At 45.4% G+C, this 13,711-nt stretch overlaps 1 protein-coding gene across 3 annotated transcripts in view; it reads left to right on the forward strand.

The window, feature by feature from the left end:
• The window catches only part of AGPAT4 (1-acylglycerol-3-phosphate O-acyltransferase 4), a 245,138-nt gene that overhangs the window by 24,362 nt on the left and 207,065 nt on the right, over positions 1-13,711 (forward strand). For 2 of the 3 annotated variants that reach the window (XM_033939936.1, XM_033939937.1), the window contains exon 2: positions 5,741-5,975. The exons of the other annotated variant lie outside the window; for it this stretch is intronic. In XM_033939936.1, the coding sequence (XP_033795827.1) occupies positions 5,798-5,975 (178 nt within the window). In that variant the 5' untranslated portion in view covers positions 5,741-5,797. The remainder of the gene's footprint in view (positions 1-5,740; positions 5,976-13,711) is intronic. 3 annotated transcript variants of the gene reach the window in all.

Below are 13,711 nucleotides of genomic sequence, written 5' to 3' on the forward strand. Positions count from 1 at the left end.
TTTGTGTGATGTAATTGAGTCACATCTGCATATGTGCAGATGCCCTCCAGATGTGGCCCCAGGCTCAATGGTTTTCAAAACCTGGACAAACTGCCAGGTTTTGAAAACCCATCTAAAAATAGGACATGTCCGGGTAAATCTGGACATCTGGTAACCCTGTCCTCAATCCATACTTTCACCTCTCACTACTATTTAGAGCAGTGTATCAAAAACTGTGTGCCGCGGCACACTAGCATGCCCATGCCGTGGCACACTGGGCAGGAAGAGAGGCTCCGGCGCCTGTGTTAGCTGACTTGCTCCTACCGGGACTGACTTTTATGGATGCGTGTCTTCCGGGACTCCTGCCTTCATCTTCTCTCCGTACCTCCAGACCAGCAGTAGCAGCTCTGTGTGGTTGTAACTTCACCATACAGCTGCCACTAGCAGTAGTTTAGCCACGGTTTCATGAAGCAGCCTCGGGGCCTTTGCTAGGCCAGACCGCATTGCATCATCTAAGTGGGCCAGCCTAGCAAAGGCCCCGAGGCTGCTTGATGAAATCGCGGCTAAACTACTGCTAGCGGCAGCTGTGTGGCGAACTTAAAATAATACAGTGAGCTGCCGCTAGGCCAGAGAGAGAAGTGGTATACTGGACAAGGAAGGAGGGAAGGGAGAAGGGGTACTGCTGAACATGGGGAGCAGGGAAGGGAAAAGTGGTATTGCTGGACAGGGGGGGAGGAGGGAAGGGAGAAGGGGTAATGCTGGATGGGGTGGAGGAGGGAAGGGAGAAGGGGTACTGCTGGATAGGGGGTGAAGGGAAGGGATACTGCTACACACTGGAGGGGAGGATGAGATGGTGCATGGGGAGAAAGCATGTTGGGTTGGGGGATGGGAAGGAGAGATGCCACTCGAGGGAAGAAGCAAGGATAGAGAGGAAAGCATGTAGAAGGAGAAAGTGTTGGACTCATGGAGAGGGCAAAATGGATGGGGAGGAAGAAAGGAGGGAAGGATAAATGTTACACTCTGGAAAGGGAGAGAGGGCAGAGAGTGAAAAGTTGGACTCATGGAGGGAAAAAGAGAGATGTTGATTGGGGGAGGGAAGGAGGACCAGAGGAGAAGCATGCAGGAGGAAGAGAGAAAAATGTTGGACTGGTGGAAAGGAGGGAGAACTGTTGGACTGGGAGGGGGGCAGAAAGGAGGAAGGGAAAGAGAAATGTTTATCTGGAGGGGAAGGGGGGAGGATAGATGACAAAAGGAAGGGAGAGATATCAGACCAGGGAATGGAAGGGAAGGAGGGGAGTCTGGTAGCACTATAGAAATAATAGTAGTAGTAGTAAAGAGAGATTCCAGATTATGGGAAGGAGAGGAAAGAGATGTCAGACCGGGATTTTTTCCCCATTATTTACCCTTTCTTTCAACTCTCATTGACCTCTTTCTACTAGAGATATACATAAATTCAAATTAGTATTTCCTTCTGTTAGAAGTATTCAAACTTTAGGTAGGCTTTCACACTCCTATGGCATTTACCTTGGTGAAAATCTGGAATGACTTTCCTTCAGAAATCAGACTTCTTTCCTCTTTGACACGTTTTAGAAAAACTTTGAAGACGTATCTGTTTAAAAATTTCTTAGCTGACAAATAAGAGATGTTAATAGAGGAATTTCCTGTTCAGTTATTGTTCTCCTATGTTCTTTTGAGTCAACTTTTGTTAACTGGTTTGAGTCCCTTTGGGGAATGACCCGATATATAAGACTAAGGATTAGATTGGTTTGGAAGGGGGGAAGGGATAGGAAGGGAAGGGGGGGAAGGGATAGGAAGGGAAGACATGGAAAAGTAGATTTTGAAAAGAAAGCAGAAAAATGGAAATATTGAATGTTAAGTTAATGCCAAAGATGGATGCAAGGTAGAAAGTGAAGACGGAGAGAAAAACAGTCAGTGGATAAGAAGACCCTGGAAACATAGTTAAAAGCACAGAAAAATAAAGTCACCAGACAACAAAGGTAGGGAAAATTATTTTATTTTCAATATAGTGATTGAAATGTGTCAGTTTTGAGAATTTATATCTGCTGTATATATTGTGTGTGTATATGAAAAATGAATGGAAAAAATTGCATTACAATTAGTAAAGGGGGTACTCAGTAGATATTTGTTAGACTTCCCTGCTGGCACACCCTACTGGCATTTCAAGACCTGTTGGGAGGGCCTCTGCGCATGTGTAGATATCATCATGGTGACGTCCATGCACTTCTGGGTGCCTTGAGCCCTGGCCACTACCTTTGGTGTGCCCCGGCTCAAAAAAGTTGAGAGACACTGGTTTAGAGCAAAACTCCAGAAGAAGCAGTTGATTTATGCAAGCAGTTCTGCGAAATCTGTTTTCTTCCTGAATCCCAACTTTCCATCTAACTGAGTTATGATCCTGGCAGCTTGGAAGTCCCAAATGTGAGAATATAATACCTGCTTATCCTCAGAGAAAGCAAAGTTACTTACTTATAGCAGGTGTTGCCCGAGGACAGCAGGCATATTATCTTGCAGCCTGCCCACCTCCCCTAGTTGGCTTTTTAGGTTTGATACTGCACTCCTACAGCATCCCCCCCCACTCCCATTTTTTTTCTTGCAGTCTAGAGAAAGGCAGCCTTGCTTACATGCTTCTGCTGCCTCAGCCATCTTTACTTAGAGCAGGGGTGTCAAACTCAATCACATAAGGGGCCGAAATCTAAAACTTAGGCAAAGTCGCAGGCCAAATTTTTTATTAAGATACTTAGGGGTCCTTTTATTAAGGTACGCTAACCGATTTAGCACACGCTAAATGCGCACCTTAATAAAAGGATCCCTTAGACTTAGTAGAATTATAGGGTTACAACCTCCCCAACCCCACACCGGCCCCCAACCCCACGCCGGCTCTGAGATGTAAACAAAATAAATAAAAAAGACTTTTCCTCTCTCTTTTAGAACCTAGTTCATGCCTGCTGTCTAATACCAGCTTTGGTCTGTCCCAATACCTTGATGTTTATGTAAGGTTGATACACCACCTTTCTGTGGTACAACTAAAGCGGTTTACCTGACTTACAACAGACCTGAGAAGCAGGTAGAAGGTAGTGACATGCAATCAGAGAACACTGAGAATCAGGAGAAAGACAGTGTTAGGCAGATAGACCACTAAAAGGAGAAGTAGAGTGAAGTGACAGCTAGAGGCACCGAGAATCAGGAATAAAAAGAGGGAGAGGCAGGTAGTAGTAGTGCTGCCCGATTCACGATTCGAATTGGTTCACCGATTCACTTCGGGTGAATTGATTTAAAACAAAAAAAAAGGGAAGGGTCATTCGGGAAGTGCTGGCGTCCGGCTTCCCCCTCTTCCGTCCGGCTTCCCCTCTAGCCTCCCGCACACTATTTACCTAATAGGAGCAGCCTGCAGAGAAGATCGCAGTGCTAGTGATCTTTGCAAACTGCTTCAGAGCTGTTTCCTCAGCCGCGATCCTGCCTCTGACGTCAGAGGAAACAGCTCCGAAGCAGTTTGCAAAGATCACTAGCACCGCGATCTTCTCTGCAGGCTGCTCCTGTTAGGTAAATGGTGCGCGGGACGCCAGGGGGAACACCCAGGCCTTCCCAGGGGGAGGGAGGGCGCAGTCCTTCGGGGTAGGCCTTGGGGGGGTGCAGGCCTTCAAGGGGGGGGGATGGGCCTTCAAGGGGGAAACAGGCCTTCAGGGGTGGTGGCACAGGCCTTCAGGGGTGGGATGCAGGCCTTTGGGGGGGACAGGCCTTTAAGGGGGAGGACAGGCCTTTAAAGGGCCTTCAGGGATTGTGGCACAGGCCTTCGGGGGGGACAGGCAGGCCCTTCAGGGGTGGGGTGCAGGCCTTCAGGGGGACAGACCTTCAGGGGTGTGGGGCCCTGGTGTAGAAGTGCATGAGGGAAGGGGGGATCTAAGAGACGTGCATATGCCGAACTTCGGGGGGGGGGGGAAGAAATAATGAGTCTAAAAATAGAGGAGAGGGAGAGATGATGGACAATGGGATTTAGGGAGGGAAGGTACAGAAAGGGAGAGGTTGGACACAAGGGATGGTGTGTAGGGGGCTAGAGATACTGGATAGGAGGGTAGTTGGGAAAAGAAAGGGAGAGATGGTGGACCCTGGGTTGGTGGGGAAGGAGGGAAAGATGCTGGATGAAAGGGTAATTGAGAAAAGGTGGATCTTTGGATGGAGACGAAAAAAGGAAAGATGCCAGACCTCCGGGGGAGGGAAGGGAAACGGAAGGGGAGGACAGTGATGGCAGATGGATGGTTACACGGAGAAAGAAGAAAGAAGGAGACCCTGGTAAGCAAGTTATTAGAAGACAACCAGAGCCTGGGACCAACAAGATTTGAACAATGACCAGACAACAAAAGATAGAAAAAATAATTTTATTTTCTGTTTTGTGATTACAATAAGTCAGATTTGAAACGTGTATCCTGCCAGAGCTGGTGTTAGACCACAAATGTGAGCTAGGATTTAACAGAGAGGAAAAGTCTTTTTTGTTTGTTTATTTTGTTTACACCACAATGCCAGTGTGGTTAGGAGAAGGCAAAGGGGGTAGAGGCTATAAAATAAACCCACCAGGATGTTTGCAAAAAAACCCCCAACAAAACACCCAATTGAGCAGGAAAATCAAATCGAAAAACCAATTCAATAGGCTGAATCAAATCAAAATTTTTTTTCCTGAATCAGGCAGCACTAGGTAGGAGCACAGAGATGACAGTACGACAAGTAGGTAGAGGGCCCTATGAAGCAGAGAAAGCAATGATAAGTAAGAAAAGAGCACTTTGAAGAGGGCTGAGAATAATGACAGACAAGTATAGACAGTACTGTAGCAGGTAGGCACCCCTCCCCTCGTCTCTTCTTCGTGGGCTCCTGCAGTTTATTATGCCTCATTCTTCAGGCTCCTCCAATCTACCGGCATTTTCCTTTAGTTTATTTCACAATAAAGCAGGAGGTACCGACCGGCCCCAAAAAACTGAACCGCTGCATCCGAGCTACGCCATCTCCAGGCACAGCCATCAGGTGAAGCGCAGCTCCGCCAAAGTTAAAAGGAACTGCGTCAAAATCGGGGCCCTGCCACCACTGCAGCCCATTCTCTCTGCTGCAGTCCGCCCCTCCTCTAATGTATGGGACCATGGCAGAGGGAACATGTTGCGTCAGGGCTCCGATTTTGACGCTGCTCCTTTTCACATTGGTGGGTCTGCGCTGCACATGATGTAGGGAAGAAAATGCAGGCCAAATCTCGGCAACGGCAGGAATTGTTTGGTGGGCCAAATTTTATGAGTTTGACATGTCTGACTTAGAGGTTTCTATGTGATGTACTAACAAGTTCCAAGAAACATATGTAGCTCACAGCATTTAAACTTCAGAGTGAAACAATGTAGGAGGTAGAAATACCATGGAACACTGCTCCACTGCTAATGGAAGGCTTAAAAGACTGAGCTGGGGCTGATGCTTCTGTGGTTATTAGTTTGCTGGCATATACTAAGATGTACTAAATATGGTGTATCACTGTGGCATACAAATGCAGTGACATTTCTTACATACTTCTCGTTTTGTATATGCAAATAATATCTTTTCACAACTTTTTTGTAAATGTTTATAGTTGAATCACTCTCAAAAATGTGAAGTTAACACAAAATAGCTTTGATTAACAATGTTTTTTTCATCAGAATTAAGATTAAGGTCCCATATTTATATGGCATAATTATAAAATCTGTTCAACTGATTTCTTCTTTGTTTCTTTCATTTTCAGGTTTCTTTTTGACTGGATCTTATTTTGGAACATTTTTTTACAAACCCTGTAGGAATAATGGATGTCATTGGCTTTCTTAAGACACAGTTCCTTTGCCACCTTGTCATCTGTTATGTTTTTATAGTGTCTGGACTAATAATTAACTTTATTCAGCTCTTTACCCTCATTCTCTGGCCAATCAACAAACAACTCTATCGGAAGCTTAACTGCCAGCTGGCTTACTGCGTTTCAAGCCGTAAGATGCTTTTTTAAATGTTCCATTCTTTTTTTTTCTAAAAAGGAAAGCTAATTTGCCATGTGTTATTACAAAATAAATGTGCTCACTTGTTGCATTTAGTTTGGATCATGCTACAAGCAGCATGCCCATTCTAGGCTCTGTTTGGGAATGAGATTGCTTTTACTGTTCTAGAATTAGCTAGAACAACAAACTTTGTTCACTATGTGCTGAAGGCCAGATTCTACAAATGGTGCCCAAATTTTGTCACTGAAAAAAATGAGTGCTATGCCCTATTCTGTAAACTTTTGCTCCAAATTGGGCGCCATTTTTATAGAATAGTGTGTAATACTAGGATCTGTGCTCAACTTTTGACATGAGAATTTACACTAACTGAAGCCTGGTGTAAATCCTTGTGCCTATATTATGTGTGGATTCCCCAAATTCTATAATGCTGTGTGCATCTTGTGAACAACCCTAACCCATCCATGATCCTCCCATAGCCATGTCCCCTTTTCAGTTGCATGCAAAGAGTTACATGTGCATTTTTATAGAATAGCGCTTAACAAAATGTGCACATAAATTCAAATTGTTGCCATTAATTATTGGCAATACTTAGCTCATTACTCAGTGTAAATTGGGCATGCTCTCACATTTGTGCACACAGTTTTGAGTGCCTTATATAGAATCTGGGGTAAATGTACTTGCCTATTCATTTTTTAGGTTTTGGCAGTTTTTCTTTTTTGGGTATGCATTTATAATTTCTAAGACTGATTATTGCAATATAGCTTATGCTAGTTTATCTAAATTTAATATTAGGTACCTTCAAATGCTCCAAAATACAGCCATTGTTGGCGCACAAGGGTAAATTTGATCATGTAACACCATTATATCTTTATCATTGGTTGCCAATGTCATAAATAATTCAATTTAAAATGTTGATGTTAACACATAAATCATTACATTTTCAGCAATCAGTTTATCCAAATTTGCTTACTGTTCCATATACTCCACTAAGAATGTTGAGATCATTACAGGATAATAGGGTGGTTATACCGTCGGTTAAAAGAACAAAGTGGAAATTTACTAGATCTATAGGTTTTTTTTGTTTAGTGCCAAGTTTATGGAATCAATGCCAAGACAGATCCATTTGGAATTAAATTTTAAATTCTTTAAGAAACTTTGAAAACATATTTGTTTAATTTAGCATTTGGACACAAAGTTACACAGAATGATCATATTTATTGAAGTACCGGGAGATGATCAAGGATGACTTGTATTGTATCGGACAAGAGGTCATGGACTGAAGCTGAGGGGGGACAGGGCCAGGACAAATGTCAGAAAGTTCTGCTTCACACAGCGAGTGGTGAATGCCTGGAACGCTCTCCCGGAAGAGGTTGTGGGGGAAACCACCATTCAAGGTTTTAAGGGCAAGTTGGATGCACATCTTCTTGAAAACCACATTGAGGGATACGAATAACTAAGGTATTCGCCAGGGTAGGCCTGGCTGGGCCTCCGCGTGTGCGGATCGCCGGACTAGATGGACCCAAGGTCTGATCCGGTGCAGGCATTTCTTATGTTCTTAAGATTGTTTAAATTTTAGATGGGTCAATTTCTATATATTGATGGAGTTATTTTCTATGTTAACAGTTGTATGCTATGGCAATATATCAAATTTTAACAAACATAAACATTCATCTCAGATGGAAGCAGAGATCAGGTCTGGTGCCATAAGATTTTCTTCATAACTGTCTGGGAGTATTCCTCCTATACTATATATTTATTTTCCAGATTAGCCAAGCCAAAATGGCAGCAATCCTCAGTCAGGAGCCACAAACCACTATCTCTGGAACCTGGCTATTCTCTCCAAAAAACTACTATAATTCAGGCAAATCTTGTAATTTGTTTTTAATATAAAATTTAATCAAGACCCATAGCCAGAAACACACAAGATAAGGGTATCGTACAAGCCCTCAAGAAGAAATGTTGGCTTTTAACAAGCTCACATGAAACATGCCTATCTCTCCCATAAACTCAGAAGTGTGATTTTACTACCCTCCACTTATAAAATATCAGTAAATATTATTTATTGAGCTCGTCAAAAAAGAAAAAGAAAGGTACAGCAGAACAAAAAATAAACAAGCTCACAATTTTGAAAAACAGAACCATAACCCAGCTACTCCCCCCCACCCTCCCTCCCAACCCCCCTCCATAACCAGCCCCCACCCCCCAGTCTTCCTTCAAGCTACAGACCACAATGTAGACCATAGAAGACAGCATATACAAAGACTCTTAACAAAGGCAATGAACACAAAAGGCATTTAAAAAATTCACACTTCAGCAGTTCAATACGCGGCTGCGAGCCATTGGGGGGGGGGTCATAGTGTTCCAAAAAGGCTCCCAGATACGTTGGAAGGCTCTGCAGACCATTTGTGGTCTGCAGAGAGGAAAAGTCTAGGACATCTCTGCATTCCCACATCATGAGCGTGATCAAGCGACACCTCCATAGGGAATAATTTGGAGCCTCCACCTCAAGCCATTTGAGCAGAATGCATTTCAGAGCAACAAGGACTGTCCACTTGAGAAATGTAGCAGCCCCCCTTCTACAGGTGAAGCAATGCAGGGGAGCACCAAAAAGAAAAGTGGGGAACGTTGAATAGTAATGTCCCACAGACGCTCTACAAATAGAAACAAGAAGTCCCAATAAGACTGAATAGCAGGACAAGTCCAAAACATATGGCCCAAACCAGCGTTAGGCAGCTGAGGCTCGAAACCCCGAGAGATAAGCTCTCTTAGGAGAAATATACAAACGTAAGACCAACTTAAAGTGCTGTTCCCAAAAAGTAGTATATTTACGAAAGAGAAACAGCTTTCTAATAGCTCGTAGTATCACATCATCAGGCAATTCAACCTGAAGATCACGAGCCCAAGCATCTCGCAATCCAGTATGGTCAAGCAAAGGGGACTCATCTTTCAAGTAACGATGGTGGAATCGAAGAGGCACAGAGAGTTGAGAGCCAATGGTGAAAGCCGTGGACAACAGCTCCTGACGAGAAGCCGTTAAATGGCAAGAGGGAAGGGAACGAATATAATGATGAATCTGCATGTAAACAAACATATCAGCAGGAGGAAAACCAAAGTCCTCCCGCAGCTGGGCAAAAGATTTAATCCTCCCATCGTCTTCCACCAATTGAAACAGGTAATGAATCCCCTTTGCTCCCCATTGAGCAAAACTGGCCCCATCCATCCCAGGAAGAAAATGTCCATTAAAGTGAATAGGTAAAAAGGGGGAAACAGTAGGACTGACAGAGTGAAACTTGCAGACCCAGCACCAGACCAAGCACTGCAAAGGAAGGTGTAAAACTGTGGGGAAGGAGCCTAGGCTGAGTGGAAAGGACAGAAAGCACAGTTACTTACCGTAAAGCACAGTTACTTACCGTAACAGGTGTTATCCAGGAACAGCAGGCAGCTATTCTCACAAGTGGGTGATGTGATCCAACGGAGCCCCGATGCGGACGCCTCACAAGCAGACTTGCTTGAAGAAACTCGAAGTTTCGAGACGCCCACACCGCACAAGCGCGAGTGCCTTCCCGTCCAGCGCAGGGCACGTCTCCTCAGTTCAGATAGCTAGCAGAGAAGCCAACCCGGGGAGGTAGGTGGGATGTGAGAATAGCTGCCTTCTGTTCCTGGATAACACCTGTTATGGTAAGTAACTGTGCTTTATCTCAGGACAAGCAGGCAGGTATTCTCACAAGTGGGTGACCTCCAAGCTAACCAAAGTGGGATGGTGGGAGAGTTGGCAACTTAGGAAAATAATTTTGCAATACTGTTTGGCAAAACTGTCCATCCCGTCTGGAGAAAGTATCCAGACAATAATGAGAAGTGAAGGTATGAACCGAGGACCAAGTGGCAGCCTTACAAATTTCCTCAATAGGTGTAAATCTGAAGTAAGCCACAGAAGCTGCCATTGCTCTGACCTTATGGGCTGTGACTTTACTGTGAAGAGGAAATCCAGCCTGGGCATAGCAGAATGAGATACAAGCCGCCATCCAATTGGAGATGGTACGCTTAGAGATATGACGTCCCAACTTGTTCAGATCAAAGGAGACAAAAAGTTGAGGAGCAGTTCTGTGCGGTTTGGTGCGTTCCAAATAGAAAGCCAAAGCACGTTTACAGTCCAGAGTATGAAGACCTGATTCTTCAGGATGAGAATGAGGCTTCGGAAAAAACACTGGAAGTACAATGGATTGGTTGAGATGAAACTCCGAGACTACTTTAGGAAGGAATTTCGGATGAGTGCGAAGAACCACCTTATCATGATGGAACACTGTAAAAGGTGGGTCCGCAACCAGCGCTTGAAGCTCACTGACTCGTCGAGTAGAAGTGAGGCCAATGAGAAACACCACTTTCCAAGTGAGATACTTCAGATGAGCCTTGTCCATTGGTTCAAATGGAGATTTCATCAGTTGAGTAAGAACAATATTGAGGTCCCAAACCACTGGAGGCGGTTTGAGAGGAGGTTTGACATTGAAAAGTGCTTTCATGAATCTGGAAACCACAGGATGAGCAGAGAGAGGTTTCCCTTCAATAGGCTGATGGAAAGCAGCAATTGCACTAAGATGGACTCGGATCGAGGTAGACTTGAGACCAGACTGAGAAAGGTGCAACAGATAGTCCAAAACTGAAGATAAGGAGGAAAGTTGAGGCTTCTTAAGATGAGAAAAACACCAAATAGAAAATCTAGTCCATTTTTGGTGATAGCATTGTCTAGTAGCAGGCTTCCGTGAAGCTTCCAAAACATCCCTCACAGATTGGGAAAACTGTAGAGGAGCTATGTTGAGAGGAACAAAGCTGTCAGGTGGAGAGACTGCAGGTTGGGATGAAGTAGAGATCCCTGATCCTGCGTAAGCAGAGAGGGAAAAACTGGTAGAAGGTATGGCTCCCTGCTGCTGAGTTGAAGTAGAAGGGAGTACCAGGGTTGTCTGGGCCACCGAGGAGCAACCAGAATCATGGTGGCATGGTCAGACTTCAGCTTGACCAGCGTCTTTTGAATGAGAGGAAATGGAGGAAACGCATATAGAAAGAGATTCATCCAGTCCAGAAGAAAAGCATCTGCCTCGAGGCAATGAGTGTAGATCCTGGAGCAGAACTGGGCAGCTTGAAGTTGTGGGGGGCTGCAAAGAGATCTATCTGAGGCGTTCCACACTGAGAGAAGACGTGATGAAGGGATGTGGAATGGAGAGTCCATTCGTGAGGCTGTAGAAGACGACTCAAGTTGTCCGCTAAGGCATTGTCCGCCCCCTGAATGTAGACAGCTTTGAGGAAGGCATTGTGGCGAATTGCCCAATCCAAAACTTTCAGAGCTTCCTGACAGAGGGAGGCAGATCCCGTGCCTCCCTGTTTGTTGACATAATATATTGCAACTTGATTGTCCGTGCGAATGAGGACTACACGGTCGTGAAGCAGATGCTGAAAAGCATTGAGAGCATTGAAAATCGCCCTGAGTTCCAGGAGATTGATGTGACACTGACGATCCGTACTGCTCCAATAGCCTTGAGTACGGAGACCATCTAGATCTAGATGAGCCCCCCAAGCGTAAGTTGAAGAATCGGTCGTAAGAACCTTCTGATGGGGGGGGGGCGTGTGAAAAAGTAAGCCTCTGCATAGATTGGAAGAGAGCATCCACCAACGAAGAGACTGTGTCAGAGCAGGAGTGACCTGGATGTGTCGAGTCAGAGGGTCGGAAACCTGCGTCCATTGAGATGCCAGGGTCCACTGAGGAATTCTGAGTTGAAGTCTGGCAAAAGGAGTCACATGTACCCAGAAGAACCATCATGTGTCTTGCCGAGATGGTCGGACGAGAGGAGACCGAATGACAAAGATGGAGAAGAGCCTCCAGACGTTGTTGAGGAAAGAACGCTCTGAGATGGACAGTATCCAGAACAGCTCCGATGAATGGAAGAGTCTGAGAAGGCTGAAGATGAGATTTTGGAAAGTTGATTTCGAATCCCAGACTCTGCAGGAACCAGATAGTTCGCTGGGTTGCTAGGACGACTCCTTGAGACGTGGAATCCTTGATGAGCCAGTCGTTCAGGTAGGGAAACACCTGAAGACCATGGTTTCTGAGTGCAGCGGCCACCACTATAAGGCATTTGGTGAAGACTCTGGGTGACGAGGCCAGGCCGAAAGGGAGCACTCTCTATTGATAATGAAGATTTCCCACCCAAAATCTGAGGTATTGACGGGAGATCTAGAGAGCATAACCAGTCGTTCTGCTCGATGAGGGGATACAGAGATGCTAGGGTCAACATGCAAAATTTTTCTCTGACCAGCAATTTGTTGAGCACCCTGAGATCTAAAATAGGACGCAGATCGCCCGTCTTCTTCGGAACAAGGAAGTACCGGGAGTAAAATCCCTTGTTCTGCTGAGCCAAAGGAACTGACTCGATAGCTCGGAGCTGAAGCAAAGCCTGAGCTTCCTGAAGAAGAAGGGCGTTCTGGGCAGAGTTGGAAGGATACTCTCTTGGAAGATGTTCCGGAGGAACTTGATGGAATTAAAGAGAGTATCCCTCCCTGACGATGGAAAGGACCCAGAGGTCGGTGGTAATAGTCATCCATCGGTGGTAAAAATGATGGAGACGACCTCCGATAGGGGGAAATATGGGAACAGGCAGAACGACTGAAGTTATGCTTTCTTCTAGACAGTCAAAAGGGCTGAGGAGCCTTAGGTACAGCAGGTGTCTGAGGCTTCTGCTGCTTCTGAGGATGTGGCCTCTTGACAGGCTGACAAATGGAAGGAGCCTGTTTAGGTGGAAAACGCCGTTGGTAAATTTGAAGAGGGCGTGCAGGTCGAGGAGGAGCCGGCTTCGGTTTCAGGTGGAGAATGGATGCAAAAGACTTCTCATGATCCGAAAGCTTTTTGGTGGCAGCCTCTATAGACTCATCAAAGAGGTCATTGCTAGCGCAAGGAACATTAGCCAGCCGGTCCTGCAGGTTAGGATCCATGTCGATGGTCCGGAGCCACGCCAGACGCCGCATGGCAACCGAGCAAGCAGTAGCTCGAGCAGACAGCTCAAAAGCATCATAGGAGGACTGAAGAAGCTGCAGCCGGAGTTGGGACAGGGAGGCAAGGACTTCTTGATATTCAAAATGCGCACGAGAATCCAGATAAGGCATGAACTTAGGAAGGATGTAGAGGAAGAACTCAAAGTAGGTGATGAAATGAAAATTGTAGTTGAGGACTCTGGAGGTCATCATAGAGTTTTAGTAGATGCGACGACCAAATCTGTCCATCGTTTTGCCTTCCCTTCCCAGAGGAACAGTGGCATACACCTGAGAAGGGTGAGAACGTTTCAAAGAAGATTCAACCAGAAGGGATTGGTGGGACAATTGAGTGTTGTCAAACCCCTTATGATGTTCAGTCCTGTATCTGGAATCCAATTTGCCTGGAACAGCTGGAATGGAATAAGGAGTTTCCAGACAGCGGACAAAGGTTTGATCCAGAACTTGTGAAGAGGAAGCTTGAGGGCTTCACCCGGAGGTTGAGGGAGATGCATGGTTTCGAGATACTCCTTGGAAAATTTAAATCCAGTGTCAAGTTGAATATCTAAGTCAACTGCCATCTGACGCAGAAAAGATGAAAAAAGACAGCTGATCTGCCAAAGCCTGGCCTTGAGAGGGACTCGAGGACGTCAAGGCAGCTTGCTCCAGTGACGAAGGAGATCTAGATGGAGAAAAAGAACCCACCGGATATTCGA

This window comes from Geotrypetes seraphini, chromosome 3 (genome assembly GCF_902459505.1).
Source record: "Geotrypetes seraphini chromosome 3, aGeoSer1.1, whole genome shotgun sequence".
NCBI lineage: Eukaryota > Metazoa > Chordata > Amphibia > Gymnophiona > Dermophiidae > Geotrypetes > Geotrypetes seraphini.